General features: G+C 45.9%; 2 protein-coding genes across 3 annotated transcripts in view; one reads left to right on the top strand and one right to left on the bottom strand.

Annotated features, from left to right (window-relative positions):
• Positions 1 to 4845, top strand: part of LOC108538242 (PERQ amino acid-rich with GYF domain-containing protein 2-like) — a 55267-nt gene extending 50422 nt beyond the window's left edge. Inside the window, exons 3-4 of one of the 2 annotated variants that reach the window (XM_017886202.1) lie at positions 3141 to 3270; positions 4501 to 4845. In XM_017886202.1, coding sequence (XP_017741691.1) covers positions 3141 to 3270; positions 4501 to 4608 — 238 coding nt within the window. In that variant the 3' untranslated portion in view covers positions 4609 to 4845. The remainder of the gene's footprint in view (positions 1 to 3140; positions 3271 to 4500) is intronic. The other variant, XM_017886200.1, reaches the window with a different exon arrangement.
• Positions 4846 to 13968: 9123 nt separating this feature from the next.
• Positions 13969 to 21262, bottom strand: part of FBXL18 (F-box and leucine rich repeat protein 18) — a 53055-nt gene continuing 45761 nt past the window's right edge. Inside the window, exon 4 of the mRNA XM_017886198.1 lies at positions 13969 to 14481. Coding sequence (XP_017741687.1) covers positions 14475 to 14481 — 7 coding nt within the window. The 3' untranslated portion in view covers positions 13969 to 14474. The remainder of the gene's footprint in view (positions 14482 to 21262) is intronic.

Here is a 21262-nt window from a genome sequence, read left to right as displayed (position 1 = left end):
TTGTACTAAAGTGATCCACCCTCCTTAGCTTCCCAAGTGTTGGGATTACAGGTATGAGCTAGCCTGCAAACAGTCAATTGTGGTCTTTTTAGTAATAAAAACCTCAGTTTGAATCTTTGTTCTGCTGCCTCTGACTGTGGACAAGTTGTTTAACCCTTCAGCTTTATTTTTATCTGTTATGTTTGGGTTGTTGTGAAGGTTAAATTAGATTAAATGAGCTGGTTCATATGTAAAATTTTCAGCTTCAGTATTCAGTGGATGTTAATTCCACTTCTTTAGTAAAGAGCCCAACTTTACAGGAATCTAATAGAAAGCAGTTTCTTGGAAGGTACTGGAGTAGTGCCTTTCTTCTTGAAAGGAGTGATTGGACCGCTCCTTTGTGGGTATGTTGTTTTCTTACCTGGTTGTTTAACCTGTTTTATGGGGGTTGAACTAAATGACCTCCAAGCCCACGAACATTTGGAAAGGAAACAAAGAGTAGCAATGAGCACTCCCAGAACCCAGGTTGTGGTATTTCTATAAATGACAGCGAATCCGGGCCCCCTGGAAATGATAGATTTCAGGTCTGAGGCAAGAAAAATACAAGATGATCCTGGAACATTCTGACGTACCAGATAGAAAAGAAGCTGTTAAAGACTGCTAGGGTCATGTCAAAAGGACCCAGGAGCCAACCTGAAGAGTCTCCCATTCTTCAAAGATGAGACAATTGAAACACTGTTAATAATTGCTGTGAATTGAAATATGTTAATAAAATAATGTGTTACTGTTGGACACTGTTGGACTGTTGTGCAAGTGAACCTAGTCATTATTTTGAAAACAAATAAGACTTAAGGCTTTTTCCCTCCTTTCTTGTATTAAGCAGTATCATTTGGTAACTATACCAAGTAGTATAAGAGGAAAATTTCTTTTTGCAGAAGTATTCCAGCTAATATATAAGGGAGGAATGAAAAAATATAATCACTTACAACCTTAGTGAACTTAGGGAACCAAGCATTGATCAGCAGTTACTGCAAGTATCACAAACACATCATCACAATGTGTGCCTCTTGATGGAATAATATACCACTACATACGAAGTATTGCCAAAAAAGAACCCAAGTTAATGAAAATCTGAAACCTCTATTCCCAGTCACCGATTTACATGAAATGCAAAAGAGAGAAAAACATTTAATTATATCATGGATAAAATCAGCAAAACCCAGACTTTAAAAAAATGTTTGGGGTCAGGCATGGTGGCTCGTGCCTATATTCTCAGCACTTTGGGAGGCCAAGGTGGGAGGATTGCTTGAGGCCCAGAGTTTGAGACCAGGTTGGACAATGTAGTGAGATCCTGTCTCTACAGAAAATGCACAAATTAGCTGGGCATAGTGGTATGCGCCTGTAGTCCTGGTTGCTCAGGAGGCTAAGGTGGGGGAATCCCTTGAGCTCAGGAGGTCAAGGTTGCAGTGAGTTATGATCGTACCATTGCACTCAAGTCTGGGTGACAGAGTGAGACACTGTGGGGAAAAACAAATTCTTTGAGAAATAGCATTCTTAAATATTTGTGTATGGAGTGCTAAGCCAAAACTTTTCTTCAAAATAATATCAAAGGAAGCTTAGATAAGATGGTGGAAAGAGCAGGATTCGCCATGGATTGTTGGTTTTGGGACTGAGTGATTGGTACACGGGAGCTTGTCATCTGCTTCTTGGTGCATTTATGAAATACAAAAATTTTCCATAATCAGTAAAAAAAAAAAATCCCACCCCAACAGTCTCACTTTACTAATGCATATTTTTTCTTTAAATATTACTTTCTTCTTGTAAACACATTTTACTGTTTACTATGCATACGCTATTTTTAATGTGCACATATTTACTGTGCTTTACTTGGCCTTCATATTAATATTTAATGTGTCATAGTTTAGTAGGTTGTTCCCTTTTTTGTTTTGTGAGTAAAGCTTAGCAATTTGGGGCACATATTTCAATGCTTCTATTGAATTTTCCCTCAATCTAAACTAGAATTAACGTAGCTTGGTCCTTTTGACCCTTGATATCAGCTACTCCTGATGTTAGTTTTTCCACTTGCTGTCTGACACAGTGCTACAGTAGAATCTTAGTTGCCATTTTTTGTTGAAGTTTTCTTCCCTTTTTCCCCATAAAAATATATTATTTTAAAATTAAAATAGTGCGTTTTCCCCAAGTTCTGTTCTTTAGAGGCAACTTTTGTTATCAGTTTGGAGTATATTTTTTGTCTTCTTAGCAGTAAATGTAGTTTTCACTTTCTCTTTGTACTTTACTGCATTTTCAGATTCTCTACACTGACCATTAATTGCTTTTATTAAAAACATTGTGAAATATTTCGGGCATATAAAAATATAAATTGTGATAAACACCCGTGTATTCATTGGCAAGCTGCAAAAATTAAACATTGCAGTACAATTAAGTCTGCCTTTATAGTCTTATCTTTTGCAGATATAACCTTATTCTCAATGTTGTATTTGTCAATTTCATGTTTGTTTCTATGCTTTTGCTGCAGTTTGTCTTGAAACAGTATAAACCTACTTGCAGGTTTATGCATTTTATATAAAAATTATTACTATAGGCTGTGTTTTGATTTTTCTTTTGTATAGCATACTTTATTAAATATTTTAGCCATTATCAAATTGCCAAATAGGTAATTAAATAATTAACTATTATCAAATCATTCTTTGAAATGATTGTTTCAGTTTACAATACCATAAACACAACTTGAAAGTTTCCATTGTTTTACATCCTTACCAGCATCTGGTATTATCAGACTTATTAAGTTTTATGAATCTAGTGAGTGTAAGGTAGTATCTCACTTTTGTTTTAATCATATGCGCCTTTTAAAATTTGGGAAAATGTGTCCCTTTTTCATTCTCTGAGCTTCTGGGGGACATAGCCATGATGCCTTTTAAGTTAAGGAATTGCCACATGGTTGTCTAGTTATCTCTCAATAAACTGCCCTCTTAGTGTGCCATGACACACTAAGATTGTTTTAAAGCTAGTCTGATACTTTGAGATAGTAGGATTTCTCTTTGCTCTTCTAAAGAACTAAAATGAATTTTTTTGACAGTGTATAGTATAAAAAGTCTGTAGCACCAGAACATTTGACATATTCTCTGTCTTTTCTATTCTAGGCTCCGCGCTCTGTCCAGTGGTGGGAGTATTACATCCCCTCCTCTTTCTCCAGCATTGCCGAAGTATAAATTAGCAGATTATCGTTATGGCAGAGAAGAGATGTTAGCACTTTTCCTTAAAGACAACAAGGTAAGGAAGTAGGAAAAGAGTTCAAAATTATGAATGAGACTTTGGGATATATACCATGATGTATTGATACATGAAAACTGATTTATTTTACTAATGTATTGACCCATGCCTTTTCTTTCCACCTTACTGTTTCCCTGCTTTGAAGCCTGCAATGGTTAACAGAGGATGTTCTGAGTGTCATCACACACTACATTTTAGGCCGCTTCATGGAAACAGGAGAGTAGTCAGCACTTACTGCCTTCTCTAGCTAACTTCCTCTTAACCCCCCTTTCAAGTCTATTTGTATACTAGTTCAGTGGCTAAGAAATGAAGAATTTTTCCTTTCTCTTTATTGTAATTCTTATCCTACCTTCCAGTTAAGAGGAGGAGCACCTTCGACTATGTAAAATTTTTGGTGGAGAGAAAACCTTAAAATGTAACACTACGTTTGTGTCACTTAGATCAAAACTGAAACAGTATAGAGTATACTTTTATTATGACTTTCATCTTACTCACTGAGTGACTAGTAAGAAATAGTATTTTGTATTTTTTCCCAGTATACTTTTTTTTTGAGACAGAGTCTTGCTCAGTCGCCCAGGCTGGAGTGCAGTGGTGTGATATCGTCTCACTGCAACCTCTGCAACCCAGGTTCAGGTGATTCTTGTGCCTCAGCCTCCTGAGTAGCTGGGATTATAAACATGCGTTTTGGCTAATTTCTTTTGTATTTTTAGTAGAGATGGGGTTTCACCATGTTGGCCAGGCTGGTCTCCAACTTCTGCCCTCAAGTGATCTGCCTGCTTTGGCCTCCAAAAGTGCTGGGATTACAGGCTTGAGCCACAATGCCCCCCCTCCAGTATACTTTGTTTTTCAATGATCTAGAATTTCACATTTTAATGATGGTTGCTAAGGACACATACAATTGCTTATAAAACTCTCCTTATCATCTTCTGCTTTGCATTAAGTGTAGAGACTTTTATTCCTCTTCTACTTTGTGCTCTGGAATAGCAGAGTTAGTGCTAAATCCAAAAGTGGCAATCGCTTGAGAAAGCTGGGGAGTATTGACTGGGGTTTTTAATATTGACTTTCTCAAAATGTGTAAGGACTGTAGAAGTCAATTATGGCTGAATAAGCTTTAATCTGTATTTATAATAACAATAAACAGAAGAGTATTTTTTCTTGGATTTATCTTCTTGTATTTCTTCTTATTGCAGGAATAGCATTAATCTCATAATCATGTGTTTGGTCCTACAGATACCTTCAGACCTTCTGGACAAAGAATTTCTGCCTATCCTCCAGGAGGAACCCCTTCCACCACTGGCTCTGGTACCCTTTACAGAAGAAGAACAGGTTTGTAATTAGCTCTGAGCCCCAGCAAACCCTTATTCTTTTCCTGCTAAGGCATGAAAATAGGAAGTTACTATTTATGCCCTAAGGATTATCCTGCATCCTCATAGGCCTGCTTTCTTCTATTGGTATGTTGATGCTTATTAGTTGACTAGATTTTGCTGTAGTATCTGTAGCTGTTGAGTATTATTTGGAAATGTTTGTAGATCCTTAAGGACATTGGGAACCATCGTTTAAAACTTAAGTAGCACTTTGGGAGGCTGAGGTGGTCAGATCACAAGGTCAGGAGATCGAGACCATCCTGGCTAACACAGTGAAACCCCGTCTCTATTAAAAAATACAAAAAATTAGCCGGGCGTGGTGGCGGGCGCCTGTAGTCTCAGCTACTCAGGAGGCTGAGGCAGGAGAATGGCGTGAACCTGGGTGGTGGAGCTTGCAGTGAGCCGAGATTGTGCCACTGCACTCCAGCCTGGGCGACAGAGCGAGACTCCGTCTCAAAAAAAAACAACTTAAGTAGAGGAAGAGTGATTTGCGGGGAGGGGAGGAAATCATCTTTGCAAATAAACAGATGTTCAGAAGTAATTGCCAACCTGAATTCTTAACCAGTGCATTTTACCACTAAGGGAAAAATGTAGATCTTCAGTTCAAAATGCATTCAAAACTCTTCTATCACCACTTTGTGTGTGTGTGTGTGTGTGTGTGTGTGTGTGTGTGTGAGAGAGAGAGAGAGAGAGTGATGTGAGAAAGTAAAACTTGTGGGCTGGAAAGTAGTGAATTTAGTGTTGTTCCTGTTTATAGTATACCTTGTTCTGTGCAAAGAAAATAAAAGAGTTTCTGATTTCAAGGAACTTAGGAGGAGTGTAGAAAAATGGAAAAATAAGCCTTGTTAGAAAGCTTGAATGTTACTTTATGGGCATCCATATGGGAAGAAGAGAGTCCAGGGAGCCAAGAATATCTCTTTTTGACTCTTAGGAAAAGGTAAAGCAAGAAGTAATAAAAATCTTTTCAAATACTCTATGAAATATTAAAATCCTGGGCATTTGAAAGAGAATTTTTCAAGAGGGTTTTAAACTGTGAAATGTTTTGAACTACAAAAATGTTGGGGCCGGACACATGGCTCACACCTGTAATCCCAGCACTTTGGGAGGCCAAGGTGGGCAGATCACCTGAGGTCAGGAGTTCGAGACCAGCCTGGCCAATGTGGTGAAACCCCGTCTCTACTAAAAACAAAAAAATTAGCCAAGCATGGTGACACACGGACGTAATTCCAGCTACTTGGGAGGCTGAGGCAGGAGAATCACTTGAACTCAGGAGACAGAGGTTGCAGTGAGCCAAGATTGCGTCACTGCACTCCAGCCTGGGCAACAGAGCGAGACTCCATTAAAAAAAAAAAAAAAGAAACAAAATGTTGGCATATGTCCTTTACACTTGGTACAAAAATGCAAAAGTGTGATACACAGGAAGATGCGCCTCGGGCATCTTCCTGGCAGAGGGGTAAAACTGAGCCTTAGGAATTAGGGTAAAAAAGAATCCTGCAATTCAACTAATATTTTAATCCTTTCCATGCCAGCTGCCTCCTTTCCCAAAGGCAGCGAGTGTTGGCAATTTCTTATGTATTTTTCTGATTAAATATGGAAATATATTTTCCTCCTTTTAATACAAGTGCAGTTCTGTACTTCCAACGTCAAGTATTTTTATTCAAAGACTTCCCTGCAGTTTTGGAAAATTTGTTTCCATTGTTTTGTTTGCATTTCTTTGCCTGTAGCAGTAAACAGTTGTTTTCAGATGTTTATTCATCATTTATATTTCTTTTAATATTTTCTTACCTTTGCCAATTTTCTTTTGGGATATTCATCTTTTTCTTGTTGGTTTATGCTATTTATATGAGCTCTGTGTGTGTGTGTGTGTGTTTTGTTTACTTATTTAGATTTTATTTTTCGAGATAGGGTCTTACTCTGTCATCCAGGCTGGAGTATAGTGAGGGTCTCAGTCTGTCACCCAGGCTGGAGTACAGTGGCATGATCATAGCTCACTGCAACCTTGAACTTCTGGGCTCAAGGGATTCTCCTGCCTCAGCCTCCTGCATAGCAGGGAGTACAGGTGCATGCCACCACATTTGGCTAATTTCGTCTTTTGTAGAGACAGATCTCGCTCTGTTACCTAGGCTGGTGTTGAACTCCTGGCCTCAAGTGATTCTCCTGCCTCAACCTCTCAAAGTGCTGGGCTTACAGGCATGAGCCACCATGCCTGGTCTGGCTCCTCATATTTTAAGGTCATTGACCATAGCTGTGCCCAGTAAGTTTTCTCAATGTCAAAATTGCATTTATGATTTTATTTATTTCTTTTTCTTTTTGAGACTGAGTCTTGCTCAGTTACTCAGGCTATAGTGCAGTATCACAGTCTTGGCTCACTGCAACATCTCCCTCCTGGGTTCAAGGGATTCTTGTGCTTCGGTGTCCTCAGTAGCTGGGATTACAGGCATATACCAACACGCCTGGCTAATTTTTGTATTTTTAGTAGAGACAGGGTTTCACCATGTTGGTCAGGCTGGTCTCAAACTTCCTGAGCTCAAGTGAATCCTCCTGCCTTGGCCTCCCAAAGTCTTGGGATTACAGGCGTGAGCCACCATGCCTGGCCACATTATGATTTTAAATAAAAAAGCTAATTTTATGAGCTTCTTATATCAGTTTTATTCTCTCGTGATTATTCTTTTAATTTTTAGCTATTTATATTTTATTTTTTAAAATTCCCTTTTATGTTTCTTTAAATGATTTCCTAGATTTCTTAGAGACTAAATGTGTCAGAAGAGGGAGAAGGACATGCTGCTACTAGTTACCAAAATGAGGACTTACAGAATGAATAATTGAATTACCCAGAAACATCTTGTAACATTTTAAAGAAATTAGTGTGTAGTAAGTACAGAAATCACTTGGAAAATCAAAAATTATTTTGTAGATGTTGCTTGGGATCTGTTGGTTAACTGCAGTTGACCAGTAATAGTTGGTTAACAATTTAGAGAAGAATAAAATTCGGTATGCACTACACCTATACACTAAAATTAGTTCTAGAATGACTAAAGGAGTGTGTTTAATTTTGTTCTTATGATGGAAATATTTATTTTAAGGTCTGTATTCTGTGATCACAGCATCTTGATGCAAGGATTGGGAAGTTTTCACTGTAGCCACAGAAGATCATCAGGTCCGTTTTGAAGGCATTTAAAAAATGCATCATTTGGGATTTCCTGATGCATATTTGGTAGCCTTTATCATTTACCAAATATGTTGGAGTAGGACAGTGCTTAAAGATGGCAAAAAAATCATCAAAAATTTGATGTTTGTCCTTCGAATGATCAGGTATCCATTCAGAGATTAGTATTGACTAGATCTTCCTAGACTAGAGTTTTGTATACTTTTTCTTTTGGTACTCCTAGGGAGGTAAATACTTTAATAACTTAAAGCAGGCTTCTTGCTGCATGTCTTTTTCCTGAAGTTAACTGAATATACTGACATACTCATTATACTGACATACTTATTCTCCTTCTCCCTCCATGTGTCTGTGTATCAAATATACTGAAGAAAAAAATGCATTACACCTGCAATTTAGGTAACTGTTACAAGACTGGTGTATTTTATTTATTTGACATCAAAGAAATTATTTATGTATTCTTGAATAGATAATACTTGTATATATACCTAACAAAATTCAGAAAGCACAAAATGAAAAGCAAGTCTGTGACTCACCTAAACTCTGCCACCTATTACTCTTCCTCAGAAATAACCACTATTTCCATTTTCTTGTATTCCCTTCCAGGGGTGCTTACGGTGTCTGCAACTATCTGTATATTCCCTTCCTTAAACACTGCTACACACACACACACACACACAAATGGTAGCATGCTATTCACACAGTTCTATACTTGACAGCTTCTATTTATTTATTTATTTATTTTTTGAGACAGAGTGTCACTCTTGTTGCCCAGGCTAGAGTGCAGTGGTGTGATCTCAGCTCACTGCAACCTCCGCTTCTTGGGTTCACGTAATTCTTCTGCCTCAGCCTCCCGAGTAGCTGGGATTACAGGCACCCGCCAACCACACCTGGCTAATTTTTGTATTTTTAGTGGAGATAGAGTTTCGCCATGTTGACCAGGATGGCCCTGAACTCCTGACCTCAAGTGATCCACCTGCCTTGGCCTCCCAAGGTGATGGGATTACAGGCGTGTGCCACCATCCTTGGCTATTTTTTGTAATTTTAGTGGAGATGGGGTTTTGCCATGTTGGCCGTGCTGGTCTTGAACTCCTGGCCTCAAGTGCTCAACCTGCCTTGACCTCCCAAAGTGCTGGGATTACAGGTGTGAGCCACCGTGCCTGGCACTTTACACAGTTTTAAGCTAAGCGTCTAAGAGGTCATGACATACTTACTTAGCTTTTAGTATGTATTAGACACTGTTCTAAGCACTTAACATTTAATGTGTTGAGTGCTTGCAGTGACCCGTGAGGTAGATAAAAATATCCCTAACTACATTATATAGATGAGGAAAATGAGGCACAGAGAAGTTGAGTGAGTTTAGGGGCCAGAATTCAGTCCCAGGGAGTTTGGCCTCTCCGTGTTCCTAATTACAAGTATGCTCCATATCCCTGTATATTAGGTTGACCACAGGACGTTGCAGTTTTTGTTATCATACAGTTCTGCCTAAGAAATAGAGTTGTGGCCGGGCACAGTGGCTCACGCCTGTAATCCCAGTACTTTGGGAGGCCGAGGTGGGCAGATCACAAAGTCAGGAGATCGAGACCATCCTGGCCAACACGGTGAAACCCCATTTATACTAAAAATAGAAAAAATTAGCCGGGCATGGTGGCATGCACCTGTGGTCCCAGCTACTCGGGAGGCTGAGCCAGGAGAATCGCTTGAACCTGGGAGACGGAGGTTGCAGTGAGCTGAGATTGCGCCCCTGCCCTTTGGCCTGGATGACAGAGGAGAAGCCCTCCTGCCAAAAAAAAAAAAAAAAAAAAAAGAATCTGCTTAAGCCATACACCCATCTCATTAGGATTAGTTTTGTTAATCTATAGATCCACTTATTCGGCCGCACGCCAGCCTCCAAGTGTCCCAAACACAAAGTCAAAGGGTGAGCAGAGCACCTCGGGCTGGCCCTCCTCCCCTGGGAGGATCCACCTCTCCTGTGGGACAGAGACAGCTACGACTCGGCAGCTGCCTGCCGCAGGGCACAGTTCCAAGCACCTCATGGCCTGTTCTGTGTCTCCTCCCAGAGGAGGAGGGGGAAACTGAGGCCTCAGGACGGGGACAGCTTGCACAGGGCCATACATTCAGGACCTCAGATAAATGCGATTGCTCCAGACCCCCACCAGCACAAGTTAGGCAAATCTGTACATTCAATGTTAGCAAAGTTTGTTTGTTTGTTTGTTTTTTAGAAAGAGGGTCTCACTGTGTTGCCCAGGCTAGTCTTGAACTCGAGCTGAAATGGTCCTCCTGCCTCAGCCTCCCAAAGTGCTGGGATTACAGGTGTGAGCCACTGCTACTGGCCTGCAAAGTTTTTGTTTGTTTGGAGGGTGTTGCTTTGTCACCCAGGCTGGAGAACAGTGACACAATCATGACTCACTGCAGCCTCCACTTCCTGGGCTCAAGCGATCCTTCTGCCTCAACCTCCCAAGTAGCTGGGACTGCAGGCGTGCACCACTACACCCAGCTTTTTTTTTTTTTTTTGGAGACAGAGTTTCACTCTTTCGCCCAGGCTGGAGTGCAGTGGCACGATCTCGGCTCATTGCAACCTCTGCCTTCCAGGTTCAAGCGATTCTCCTGCCTCAGCCTCCTGAGTAGCTGGGATTACAGGCGCCCGCCACCACACCTGGCTAATTTTTGTATTACTATTAAAGAGGGGATTTCACCGTGTTGGCCAGGCTGGTCTCGAACTCCTGACCTCACGATCCGCCTGCCTCGGCTTCTCGAAGTGCTGGGATTACTGGCGTGAGCCACGGCGCCCGGCCACATCCGGCTAATTTTTTTTTTTAATTTCTGATTATTGTAGAGATGGCCACTGTGTCGCCCTGGCTGGTCTTGAACTCCTGGCCACAAGTGATCCTCCTGCCTCGGCTGTTTCATTCTTACTTTATAGAAAAGAATAACTTAAAATGAAAGTGTTATTCATTTTTTTTCTCACGTAAGTAAATGATCTTGTGCATCCACTCCAGAGGCCACTGGATTAGTATGTTTGATGTCTGTTTCCCATCCAGACTGATTTCTGAGAAGCAGGAGGAAAGAAATGAATTCCTCAATGAGTGAAAAGAAAGAACCTCATTTTCCAGATGGGGCCCTGAGTGAGGCTCAGAGAGGTTCAGTAAGTTGCCCCAGGGCACACAGCAAGGGAGCAACAGAGCCTGGGGTCCGAGGGCAGGGCCACCCTGCAGGGCCTGCAGGGCCCCATCAGCACCCAGGTTGCAGAGTGGGGACTCACGGAGGAGGAGGTGCCCCCAGTGCATAAGACGCCTCCCCCACTGCCCATCAGCCCAGATGGCCACCCGAGCTGTCGGTGAGAGAGGACGCTCTGCTTGGCTAAGCCGCTGTTGTTTGGGATTTTCTGTCTCTCGAATCCTAAACGGTAGAGTCTGCTTATCAATGCCTCCCTCGCCCCTACAGTCTGGGAAACCAGAGCCTGGAGGGTGGTGCTGTAAGAGTGATCCCAGTCACACTGGCAGTCCAAGGGCCACCTTCCACGCCGTCACTTTAGGAGTCTGCTGTGAGGTTAGCCTCATCAGCAAACTCGAGGCTGGCTTCCTGTCCTCTTGCTCAGGGAGCAACCCTGGGCACTACTAGGGAGGACTCTGGGGCATTATCTTGAGAGCACTCTCAGGGAGACTATGGGGAGCACTCTTGGGGGAGCACTCCAAGGAGTACTCTTTGGGAGCATATCTGGGGAGCACTCTCGGGGGAACATCTCGGGAGCAGCATCGGGAGCACTTTCAGGGAGTATTCTTGGGCACATGCTTGGGGAGCACCCTCAGGGAGCACTCAGGGCACATACTTGAACATTCTCAGGGCACATACTTGGGGAGCACCCTCTGGGGAGTACTCTAGGGAGTACTCTTGGGGAGCATATTAGGAGGAGCATCAGGGAGCACTCTCGTAGGAGCACTGCCTTAGTCTCCTTGCTAGCCACTGGCTTCACTGGCGTCAGAAGCAATTCCACAAGCCCAGCCGCCCCTGTCCTCCCTGGTTCCCCACAGGACACGGCCATCCCCTCAGTGGGAATGGGCTCCTACACTGGGGTTTGCATTCCCATGGTGCCAAGTCCATCCTGAGAAGATCCTCAGGGATTGCTGACCATCCACATCCCCACAGGGTGGGCCTCAAACCCAGGCTGTGAATTCAGGGAAGTGGGAAGCAGAACTTTCTGGGTGTCCCTAGATGATGCCTTCCCCCGACCCACTACACATGCACGCACACACACTCACACACACACACACAAACACCACTTCCATGGCATCAGGAGAGAGTCTGGTCCTTCAGCAAGGTAATTTTTGTGTTTTTAGTAGAGATGGAGATTCACCTTGTTGGCCAGGCTGGTCTTGAACTCCTGACCTCAAGTGATCCACCTGTCTTGGCCTCCCAAAGTGCTGGGATTATAGACGTGAGCCACTGCACCTGGCCTAGGGCTGTCCTCTCTTCTCCACGTGGCCCCAGCCAATGCCCAGGCAAGACCTGGCCACCTCTGCCCCACGGGAGACTCTCTCATGGGCCATGCTGGCTCCAGCATCGAAGTCTAACAGCTCCCTGCCACATTTCGTTCCTTCTGTGCTCCTTCCCCAGTGTCACTCCTCCCTCAACCCCCCAAGAACCCCTTTGCCTTCCGCAGTCCTTCTCAGCATCTGCTTCCTGAACAACCCAACCTCCGTTCTGCACCGGCCCAGTCACCCCACTGAAACTGGCAACTCCTGCTCCCAGCCAACTTCATCATGGGACCTAGAAGCAGCCCAGCCCCCACTGCTGTCCTCCCCAAGGCTCGGCTCTGCCCAGGAACCCGCTGCCTGCTCCCATCCCTGGTCCCTTAGGCCCACGGCATCTGCTCTCTCAGGACCGTGCTCCCCCCGCACCAGTCAGCCCGCCCTGGGCTCTCATGAGGCAAAGCCAGCCATCTCTCAGTTTCCACTTCGCCCCTTCCCAAGGCAGTGAGCTTGGGGGCAGCTCCAATCAGTGGGAGGACAAACCAAGGGGGATCTCAGACTCATCACGATGCACTCGCACATAAACCCCTCATCTCATGCCGTCAATTACAAGCCCTGGGAAGTGGGGGCAGGCGAGGCCCAGGAGGCCCCAAGAACAGGGAGGCCAAGCCTGGGGGCAGATTCTCTGAATCCTGAAGAATGAGCAGAAGCAACAGACTCGGCAAGGTGGGGGCTCCAGGCAGAGGGAACAGCTTGTGCAAAGGCCCTGGGGCAGGCCAAGGACAGAACACTTAAGGCATGGAAAGGAGGCCAGCATGGCTGGAAGCAAAGGACAGCGGAAGGAGGCGGGGAGGTGGGAAGGGATGGCCCCGAGTGCTGAGACTCAGAACAGAACGGGGCAGTCCCCTTTTTTTGTTTGTCTGAGACAGAGTCTCATTCTGTCATCCAGGTTGGAGTGCAGTGGTGCAATCTCAGCTCACTGCAACCTCCATCTCCCTGGTTCAAGTGATTCTCCCACCTCAGCCTCCCCAGTAGCTGGGATTACAGGTGCATGCCACCACGCCTAGCTAATTTTTGTGTTTTTAGTACAGATGGAGATTCACCTTGCTGGCCAGGCTGGTCTTGAACTCCTGACCTCAAGTGATCCACCTGTCTTGGCCTCCCAAAGTGCTGGGATTATAGACGTGAGCCACTGCACCTGGCCTAGGGCTGTCCCCTCTAAGAACACACAGCCTTGTGGATGATGGTCAGAGGACAGCTCAGATGAGCTCAGCTCAGGTCAGTTCCACAGGAGTCACTATATTACATTTTACAAAGGGATTGGGGGGACTCTGTGGGCACCATAAAATTCGATCTGTCCCATTCCATGGCAGCTGTGTGGTGTGGGTGCCACAGAATGGGTAACTACTCTAAGCAAATCAAGGTGTTCTCATTACCCTGGTCAGAGCAATTGGTTCAGTAGCAGGAATAAACAAGGAATCCCACAGCCCAGTTTGCTGGTAGCTATTCTAAACTGAGTCCTTAGAGATGTGAGTAAGCTGCTGGATCAATCCTGACCTGAAGCCCACCCTACCACTGCACATTTTCCAGTACACCAGATTCCCTTCATTGTGAAGCTGTTTCGAGCTAGGTTTTTTATTATTTGCTACCAAACACATCCCGCAACAGGCGGTAGGAGTGAGTTCCTGCAGAAACTCAGTGGATCATTGAGGCCACCTTGGAAGCCATACACAGCAGTCTCCAGACGGCAGCAAGCTAGAGGATGACTCTGCAGTGTTAGGGAGGGTCAAGCTGTATTTTAAAAAGCAACGGAAGGCCCGGGAAATGCAGGTTTTAGATAGCAAAGGCCTGTGGTGCCCCAAGTGGCCCCCATCAGCCAGGAGTGGGTGTTTCAGAGGGAGGAGGTGGCTGGCCTGGGGAATGGGTCCAGGCCTCCAAGTTCACCAGATCTCCAGGCCACACTGTGGCACAAGCCATCCCTGTCGCTGCGCCTGGCTGGCCTGGGCCCACAGCCTGCTTCGCCGGGGAAAGGAACCCCTGCCTGGACAGAGCCTCCGTCCAATTCTCTCAGCGAGAGTGCTGCCAGCTTCCTCACTCACACAGCCCAGCTGGAGAACTGCCCACAAGTTAAAAAATATTTCTTTCCAGCAGACATCGCTCCTGCGGATTGAAGCCTTATCTTTCTCTTCCAGAGGAGAGTTGTTCATTTCACTTCCTAAAAAAAAAACCCCAAAACCTTAAACCACAAACTGAAAAGCAGGTGGAACCGTTTCAGGATTTGGCTGAAGTTTGTCTCAGAGCTGATAAGGGACAGTCAGTTGTTTCTGGGCAACACAGCAGTGAACTGGCAGCAAGACGGGGGTCCACACTATCCCCCAATAAAATGACTCCCCAAGGCCTTGCTCTGTATAGAGAGGTTTCTGGCCAGTCATAGTGGCTCACGCCTGTAATCCCAGCATTTTGGGAGGCCGAGGCGAGTGAATTGTTTGAGGTCAGGAGTTCAAGACCAGCTTGGCCAACATGGTGAAACCCCATCTCTACTAAAAATACAAAAATTAGCCAGGTGCAGTGGTTGATGCCTGTAATCCCAGCACTTTGGGAGGCCGAGGCAGATGGATCAGGAGGTCAGGAGTTCGAGACCAGCCTGACCTACATGGTGAAACCCCGTCTCCACTAAAAATACAAAAATTAGCCAGGCGTTGTGGCGTCCACCTGTAATCCCAGCTACTCAGGAGGCTGAGGCAGGAGAATCGCTTGAACTTGGGAGGTAGAGGTTGCAGTGAGTCAAGATTGTGCCACTGCACTCCAGCCTGGACAACAGAGACTCCATGCCCCCCCCCCAAAAAAAATTAGCTGGGCGTGGTGGCGCATGCCTATAGTCCCAGCTACTTGGGAGGCTGAGGCACGAGAATCACTTGAACCCAGAGGCAAACAACACCTTAACACAGCAGAAATGCTAACACTGGCTGCTGGGTTGGCAGGGCATTTTTTTTTTTTTTTTTTTTGAGACGGAGTCTCGCGCAGTCGCCCAGGCTGGAGTGCAGTGGCACGATCTTGGCTCACTGCAAGCTCCACCTCCCAGGTTCACACCATTCTCCTGCCTCAGCCTCCCAAGTAGCTGGAACTACAGGCACCCACCGCCACGCCCGGCTAATTTTTTTTTGCATTTTTAGTAGAAACGGGGTTTCACCGTGTTAGCCAGGATGGTCTCGATCTCACGACCTCGTGATCCGCCCGCCTCGGCCTCCCAAAGTGCTGGGATTACAGGCGTGAGCCACCGCACCCAGCCCATGGCAGGGCATTTGAAAGCAAGTGTGGGCTGCTTGTGGTGGCTGACAGCTGTAACCCCGGCACTTTGGGAAGCCAAGTTGGGAGGACTGGTTGAGCCCAGGAGTTTGAGATGAGCCTGGGCAACATTGTGAGACCCCTCCACCCCCAACCCATCTCTACAAAAAATTAGCTGGGCATGGTGTTATCTACCTACAGTCACAGCTACTGAGGAGGCTGAGGGGGGAGGACTGCCTGAGGCCAGGAATTCAAGGCTACAGTGAGACATGATCATGCCATTGCACTCCAGTCTGGATGACGGAGCAAGACATTGTCTCGAGAAAGAAAAAAAAAAAAAATAAAAAATAAAGAGAAGAAAAGAAAACAAACGTGTGACCTACTACAGAACTCAGGCCGGGGGTAGGATTTTACCAGACACAGGTCTGCAGAGATGGACCACAGGGCTCTGGCCTTGGCTCAGTCCCAGTACAGTAAGTAACAAATAAATAGCACAAGGCGGCCAGGCATGGTGGCTCATGCCTGCAGTCCCAGCACTTTGGGAGGCCAAGGCGGGTGGATCACCTGAGGTCAGGAGTTTGAGATCAGCCTGACCAACATGGTGAAAACCCATCTCTATTAAAAATACAAGAACTTGGCCAGGTACAGTGGCTCACGCCTGTAATCCCAGCACTTTGGGAGCCTAAGGAGGGCAGATCACGAAGTCAGGAGATCGAGACTAACAAGGAACAAGGTGAAACGAAACCCCGTTTCTGCTAAAAAAAACACAAAAATTAGCCGGGCGTGGTGGCAGGCGCCTGTTGTCCCAACTACTTGGGAGGCTGAGGCAGGAGAAAGGCATGAACCCAGGAGGTGGAGCTTGCAGTGAGCCGAGATCACACCACTGCATTTCAGCCTGGGCGACAGAGTGAGACTCCATCTCAAAAAAAAAAAAAGAAAAGAAAAGAAAACTTAGCCAGGCATGGTGGCATGCACCTGTAATCCCAGCTACTCAGGAGGCTAAGGCAGGAGAATCACTTGAGCCCAGGAGGCGGAGGCTGTAGTGAGCTGAGATCACACTGTAGTACTCCAGCATGGGCAACAGAGTGACACTCTGTCTCTAAATAAATAAATAAATGGCACAAAGGCATAGCAGTCACCTGATGAAACACGCAGCCTTTCGGCCAGGCACAGTGGCTCATGGTTGTAATCTCAACACTTTGGAAGGCTGAGGCGGAAGGACTGCTTGAGGCCAGGAGTTCAAGACCAGCCTAGACAACATAGTGAGACCCCCCATCTCTACAAAAAATAAGTATGGTGGTACATGCCTGTAGTCCCACCTACTTGGGAGGCTGAGGCAGAAGAATCACTTGAACCTGGGAGGTGGAGGTTGCAATGAGCCAGGATCGCACTTCAGCCTGGGCAACAGAGCAAGTGAGACTCGGTCTCCAAAAATACAAACAAAAAAAAAGTGCCTGACACATAGTGAAATAGGGCTACTATTAACTGTTAGACATTGTAAAACTTAATATAATCATGAAACACTTTGCAAATACAAAGGCCAACAGCTGAAGACACAGGGATACCATGAGTCTGTCATTCCCATGCCCCTTCCTTCCCCTCCCTCAATGCCTCAATTCATAACTTTTTTTATTTTTTGAGACAGGTTCTCACTCTGTCACCCAGGCTGGAGTGCAGTGGCACAATCTCCGCCCATCGCAACCTCTGCCTCCTGGGTTCAAGTGATTCTCATGCCTCAGCCTCCCGAGCAGCTGGGGTCACCAGCACGTGCCATGACACTGGCTAATTTTTATATTTTTAGTAGAGACGAGGTTTCACCATGTTGGCCAGGCTGGTCTTGAACTCCTGACCCCAAGCAATCTGCACACCTCAGCCTCCCAAAGCCCTGGGATTACAGGAGTGAGCCACCACGCCCGGCCTAAACCCTAATCTGACGGCAGAGGCTTGGGACTTACACCCAGGCCTCCATCCCAAGCCCTGCCTCACTATCTGCAAACTGCCGCCCCTCTGCAGTCCCAAAACATTTGTTCCACCAGCTGCAAGGGTGTTCTCATCACCCTTCATCCCTCACCATACTTTTTGTTTTGTGGAAGCTGCACAGTTCTGAAGTAATCGTGCCACTGGGAAACAGGGCTGAGAGTCTCGTTTGTTCAAAGAAAATCTTTTCCTTCCACACACAAGTGCTGTGTTTGCGCCATAAATCGCCTTCTGCATTAGGTCCCCGCCAGCCTTTCTCCTGGTGCCCAACCCTCCCAGGAAGGGCTCCAGTCCTGCATTCCCGGGGTGGCGGGTGGCTGCAAACACAGCCGGACCTGAGCCCAGCTCAGCAGCTCAGGGACAGGTCAGGAAATAACAAGGGCAGGGGTTCACATTTATTGTGCACCTACTATGTGCTGGGCACTGCGCTGGGCACTTCCTTAATCGGCTGCATTTTCTTCCTTCCAGCCAGGCACCGTGGCTTATACCTGTAATCCCAGCACTTTGGCAGGCTGAGGCCAGAGGATTGCTCGAGCCCAGGAGTTCCAGACCAGCCTGGGCAACATACTCGATTGATGCAAAAGTAATCGTGATTTTTGCCATTAAAAGTAATGGCAAGAACCACCTTTACTTTTGCACCAACCTAATTGCAAGACGCCATCCCTACAAAAAAATTTAAATTACCAGGTGTAGTGGTGAGTGCCTGTAGTCCAAGCTACTCGGGAGGCTGAAGTGGGAGGATTAATTACACCCAGGAGGTCAAGGCTGCAGTGAGCTATGATCGTGCCGCTATACTCCGGCCTAGGCAACAGAGCAAGACTCTGTCTCTAAAAGAAACGAAATTGGCCGCGCGCAGTGGCTCATGCCTGTAATCCCAGCACTTTGGGAGGCCAAGGTGGGCAGATCACCTGAGGTCATGAGTTCGAGACCAGCCTGGCCAATATGGTGAAATCTCGTTTCTACTAAAAATACAAACATTGGCCAGGTGTGGTAGCGGGTGCTTGTAGTCCCAGCTACTCGAGAGGCTGAGGCAGGAGAATCACTTGAACCTGGGAGGCAGAGGTTACAGTGAGCCAAGATCATGCCACTACACTCTAACCTGGGCGACAGTGCAAGACTCCGTCTCAAAAGAAAAAAAAAAAAAAAAGAAACAAAATTAAGAAACAAAATTAGCTGGGCACAGTGGTTCACTTCAGTAATCCCAGCACTTTGGGGCGCTGAAGCAGGCAGATCACCTGAGGTCGAGTTCGAGACTATCCTGGCCAACACGGTGAAGCCCCGTCTCTACTAAAATTAGCCAGCATGGTAGCACACACCTGTAATCCCAGCTACTCAGGAGGCTAAGGTGGGAGAATGGCTTGAGCCCAGGAGGTGGAGGTTGCAGTGAGCCAAGATCACGCCACTGCACTCCAGCCTGGGCAACAGAGTGAGACTCGGTCTCCAAAAAAGATAAAAGAAAAGAAACAAAATCCTCACGGGACACTGTGAGGTGGGTCCATCCATCATTATCTCATTTTACAGAGAAAAAACGAAAGTATTCACTTGCCCGAGGCCAGGACAGGAATTCAGGCATCACCCACCCCACCGTGGGTACCCACTGGCACATTGGGAGATGAATTCATCTCCTGTTGGCACGCATTTCCTTTTTACATAAAACAGAATCCGTCACTATGTCACAAGCCACGGCAGAGGGAGGCCCCGGGCTGGGTCAGGCGTTGCAGGCAGTACCCAGCTCGCCGTGGATTGCAGCCAAATGAGGTTGAGAAACGGTATTTTCACCTACAGTTCTCAAATGCTTGCTCTCAGGAATCTCCACTCTCTTACTGAGGACACAGCCGCAAATGACATCTTAATAGCAATATGAAAATAATTTTGACTTTACAGACTCACTGAGAGGATCTCAGGGACACCCTTCCTGGCTGGAGAACCGTAACTCTAAAACAATCATCTTTGGCCGGGCACAGTGGCTCATGCCTGTAATGCCAGCACTTTTGGAGGCCTAAGTGGATGGATCACTTGAGGTTAGGAGTTCAAGACCAGCCTGGCCAACTTGGTGAAACGCCATCTCTACTAAAAACAGAAAATTAGCCGGGCGTGGTGGTGCACCTATAATCCCAGCGACTCGGGAGGCTGAGGCAGGAGAATCGCTTGAACCTGGGATGCAGAGGTTGCAGTGAGCCGAGATTGCGCCACTGGACTCCACCCTGGGTGACAGAGCGAGACTCTGTCTCAAAAAAAAAATTAAAAATTAAAATTGAAAAAAGTTAAAAAACATTAGACACCAATGATACAACAATAAAAAACAAAGTGAAGGCCAGGCGCGGTGGCTCACGCCTATAATCCCAGCACTTTGGGAGGCTGAGGCGGGTGGATCACGAGGTCAGGAGATCGAGACCATCCTGGTTAACACGGTGAAACCCTGTCTCTACTAAAAATACAAAAAATTAGCCAGGCGTGGTGGTGGGCGCCTGGAGTCCCAGCTACCCAGGAGGCTGAGGCAGGAGAATGGCGTGAACCCGGGAGGCGGAGCTTGCAGTAAGCCAAGATTGTGTCACTACACTCCAGCCTGGGTGACAGAGTGAGACTTGGTCTCAAAAAAATAAATAAACAAATAAACAAACAAATGACCAGTAAGCACACACAAAGAAGCCCAATCTTATTAACCATCAGGGAAATGCAAATCAGAAGTATCATGAGATACCACCTCACACCTACTAGGATGCCTGTAATCAAACAGACAGAAAATAGCAAGTGTTGGCAAGGACATGAAGATACTCGAACCCTCAAATATTGCTGGTGGGAATGTAAAATGGTGCAGCTGCTGAGGAGAACAGGTTGGCATTTCCTGAAAATGTTGCTGTATGACTTAGCAATTTTACTTCTAGTATATATCCAAGAGAATTGAAAACACGTCCACCTAAGAATGTGTACATGAGGGCCAGCGGCAGTGGCTCAGGCCTATAATTCCAGCGCTTTGGGAGGTCAAGGCAGGAGGATCACTTGAGGTCAGGAACTCCAGATCAGCCTGGGCAACACAACAAGACCTCATCTCCACAAAATATTTAAAATTAGATGGGCGTGGTGGTGCATGCTTGTAGTCCCAGCTACTTAGGAGGCTGAGGCAGGAGGATTGCTTGACCCCAGGAGGTCGAGGCTATAGTGAACCACGATTGTGCCACTGTATTCCATCCTGGGTGACAGGGCGAGACCCTGTCTCAAAACAGAAAAAAAAAGTTTTGGAATGAATGGTGGTGATGATTGCACAACAATATAAATCTGTGTCATGCCCCTGAACTATATATATATGTGTGTGTGTGTGTATATATGTATATATGTGTGTGTGTATATATGTATATGTGTGTATGTGTATATATATGTGTGTGTATATATACACACACATACTTTTTTTTTTTTTTGAGACAGAGTCTTGCTCTGTCGCCCAGACTTGAGTGCAGTGGCATGATCTTGGCTGACTGTAACCTCCGCCTCCCAAGTTCAAGTGATTCTTCCGCCTCAGCCTCCTGAGTAGCTGGGATTACAGGCACGCACCACCACGCCCAGCTAATTTTTGTATTTTCAGTAGAGATGGGTTTCACCATGTTGGTCAGTCTGGTCTCAAACTCCTGACCTCATGATCCACCCGCCTCAGCCTCCCAATGTGATGGGATTACAGGTGTGAGTCACCATGCCCGGCCTGAACTATATATATATATATATATATATATTTCTTTATT

Source organism: Rhinopithecus bieti, unplaced genomic scaffold (genome assembly GCF_001698545.2).
Source record: "Rhinopithecus bieti isolate Rb0 unplaced genomic scaffold, ASM169854v2 scaffold_13704, whole genome shotgun sequence".
Classification (NCBI taxonomy): domain Eukaryota; kingdom Metazoa; phylum Chordata; class Mammalia; order Primates; family Cercopithecidae; genus Rhinopithecus; species Rhinopithecus bieti.
Note: the sequence above shows the minus strand (reverse complement) of the source record. Positions and strands in the feature narration are given on the sequence as shown.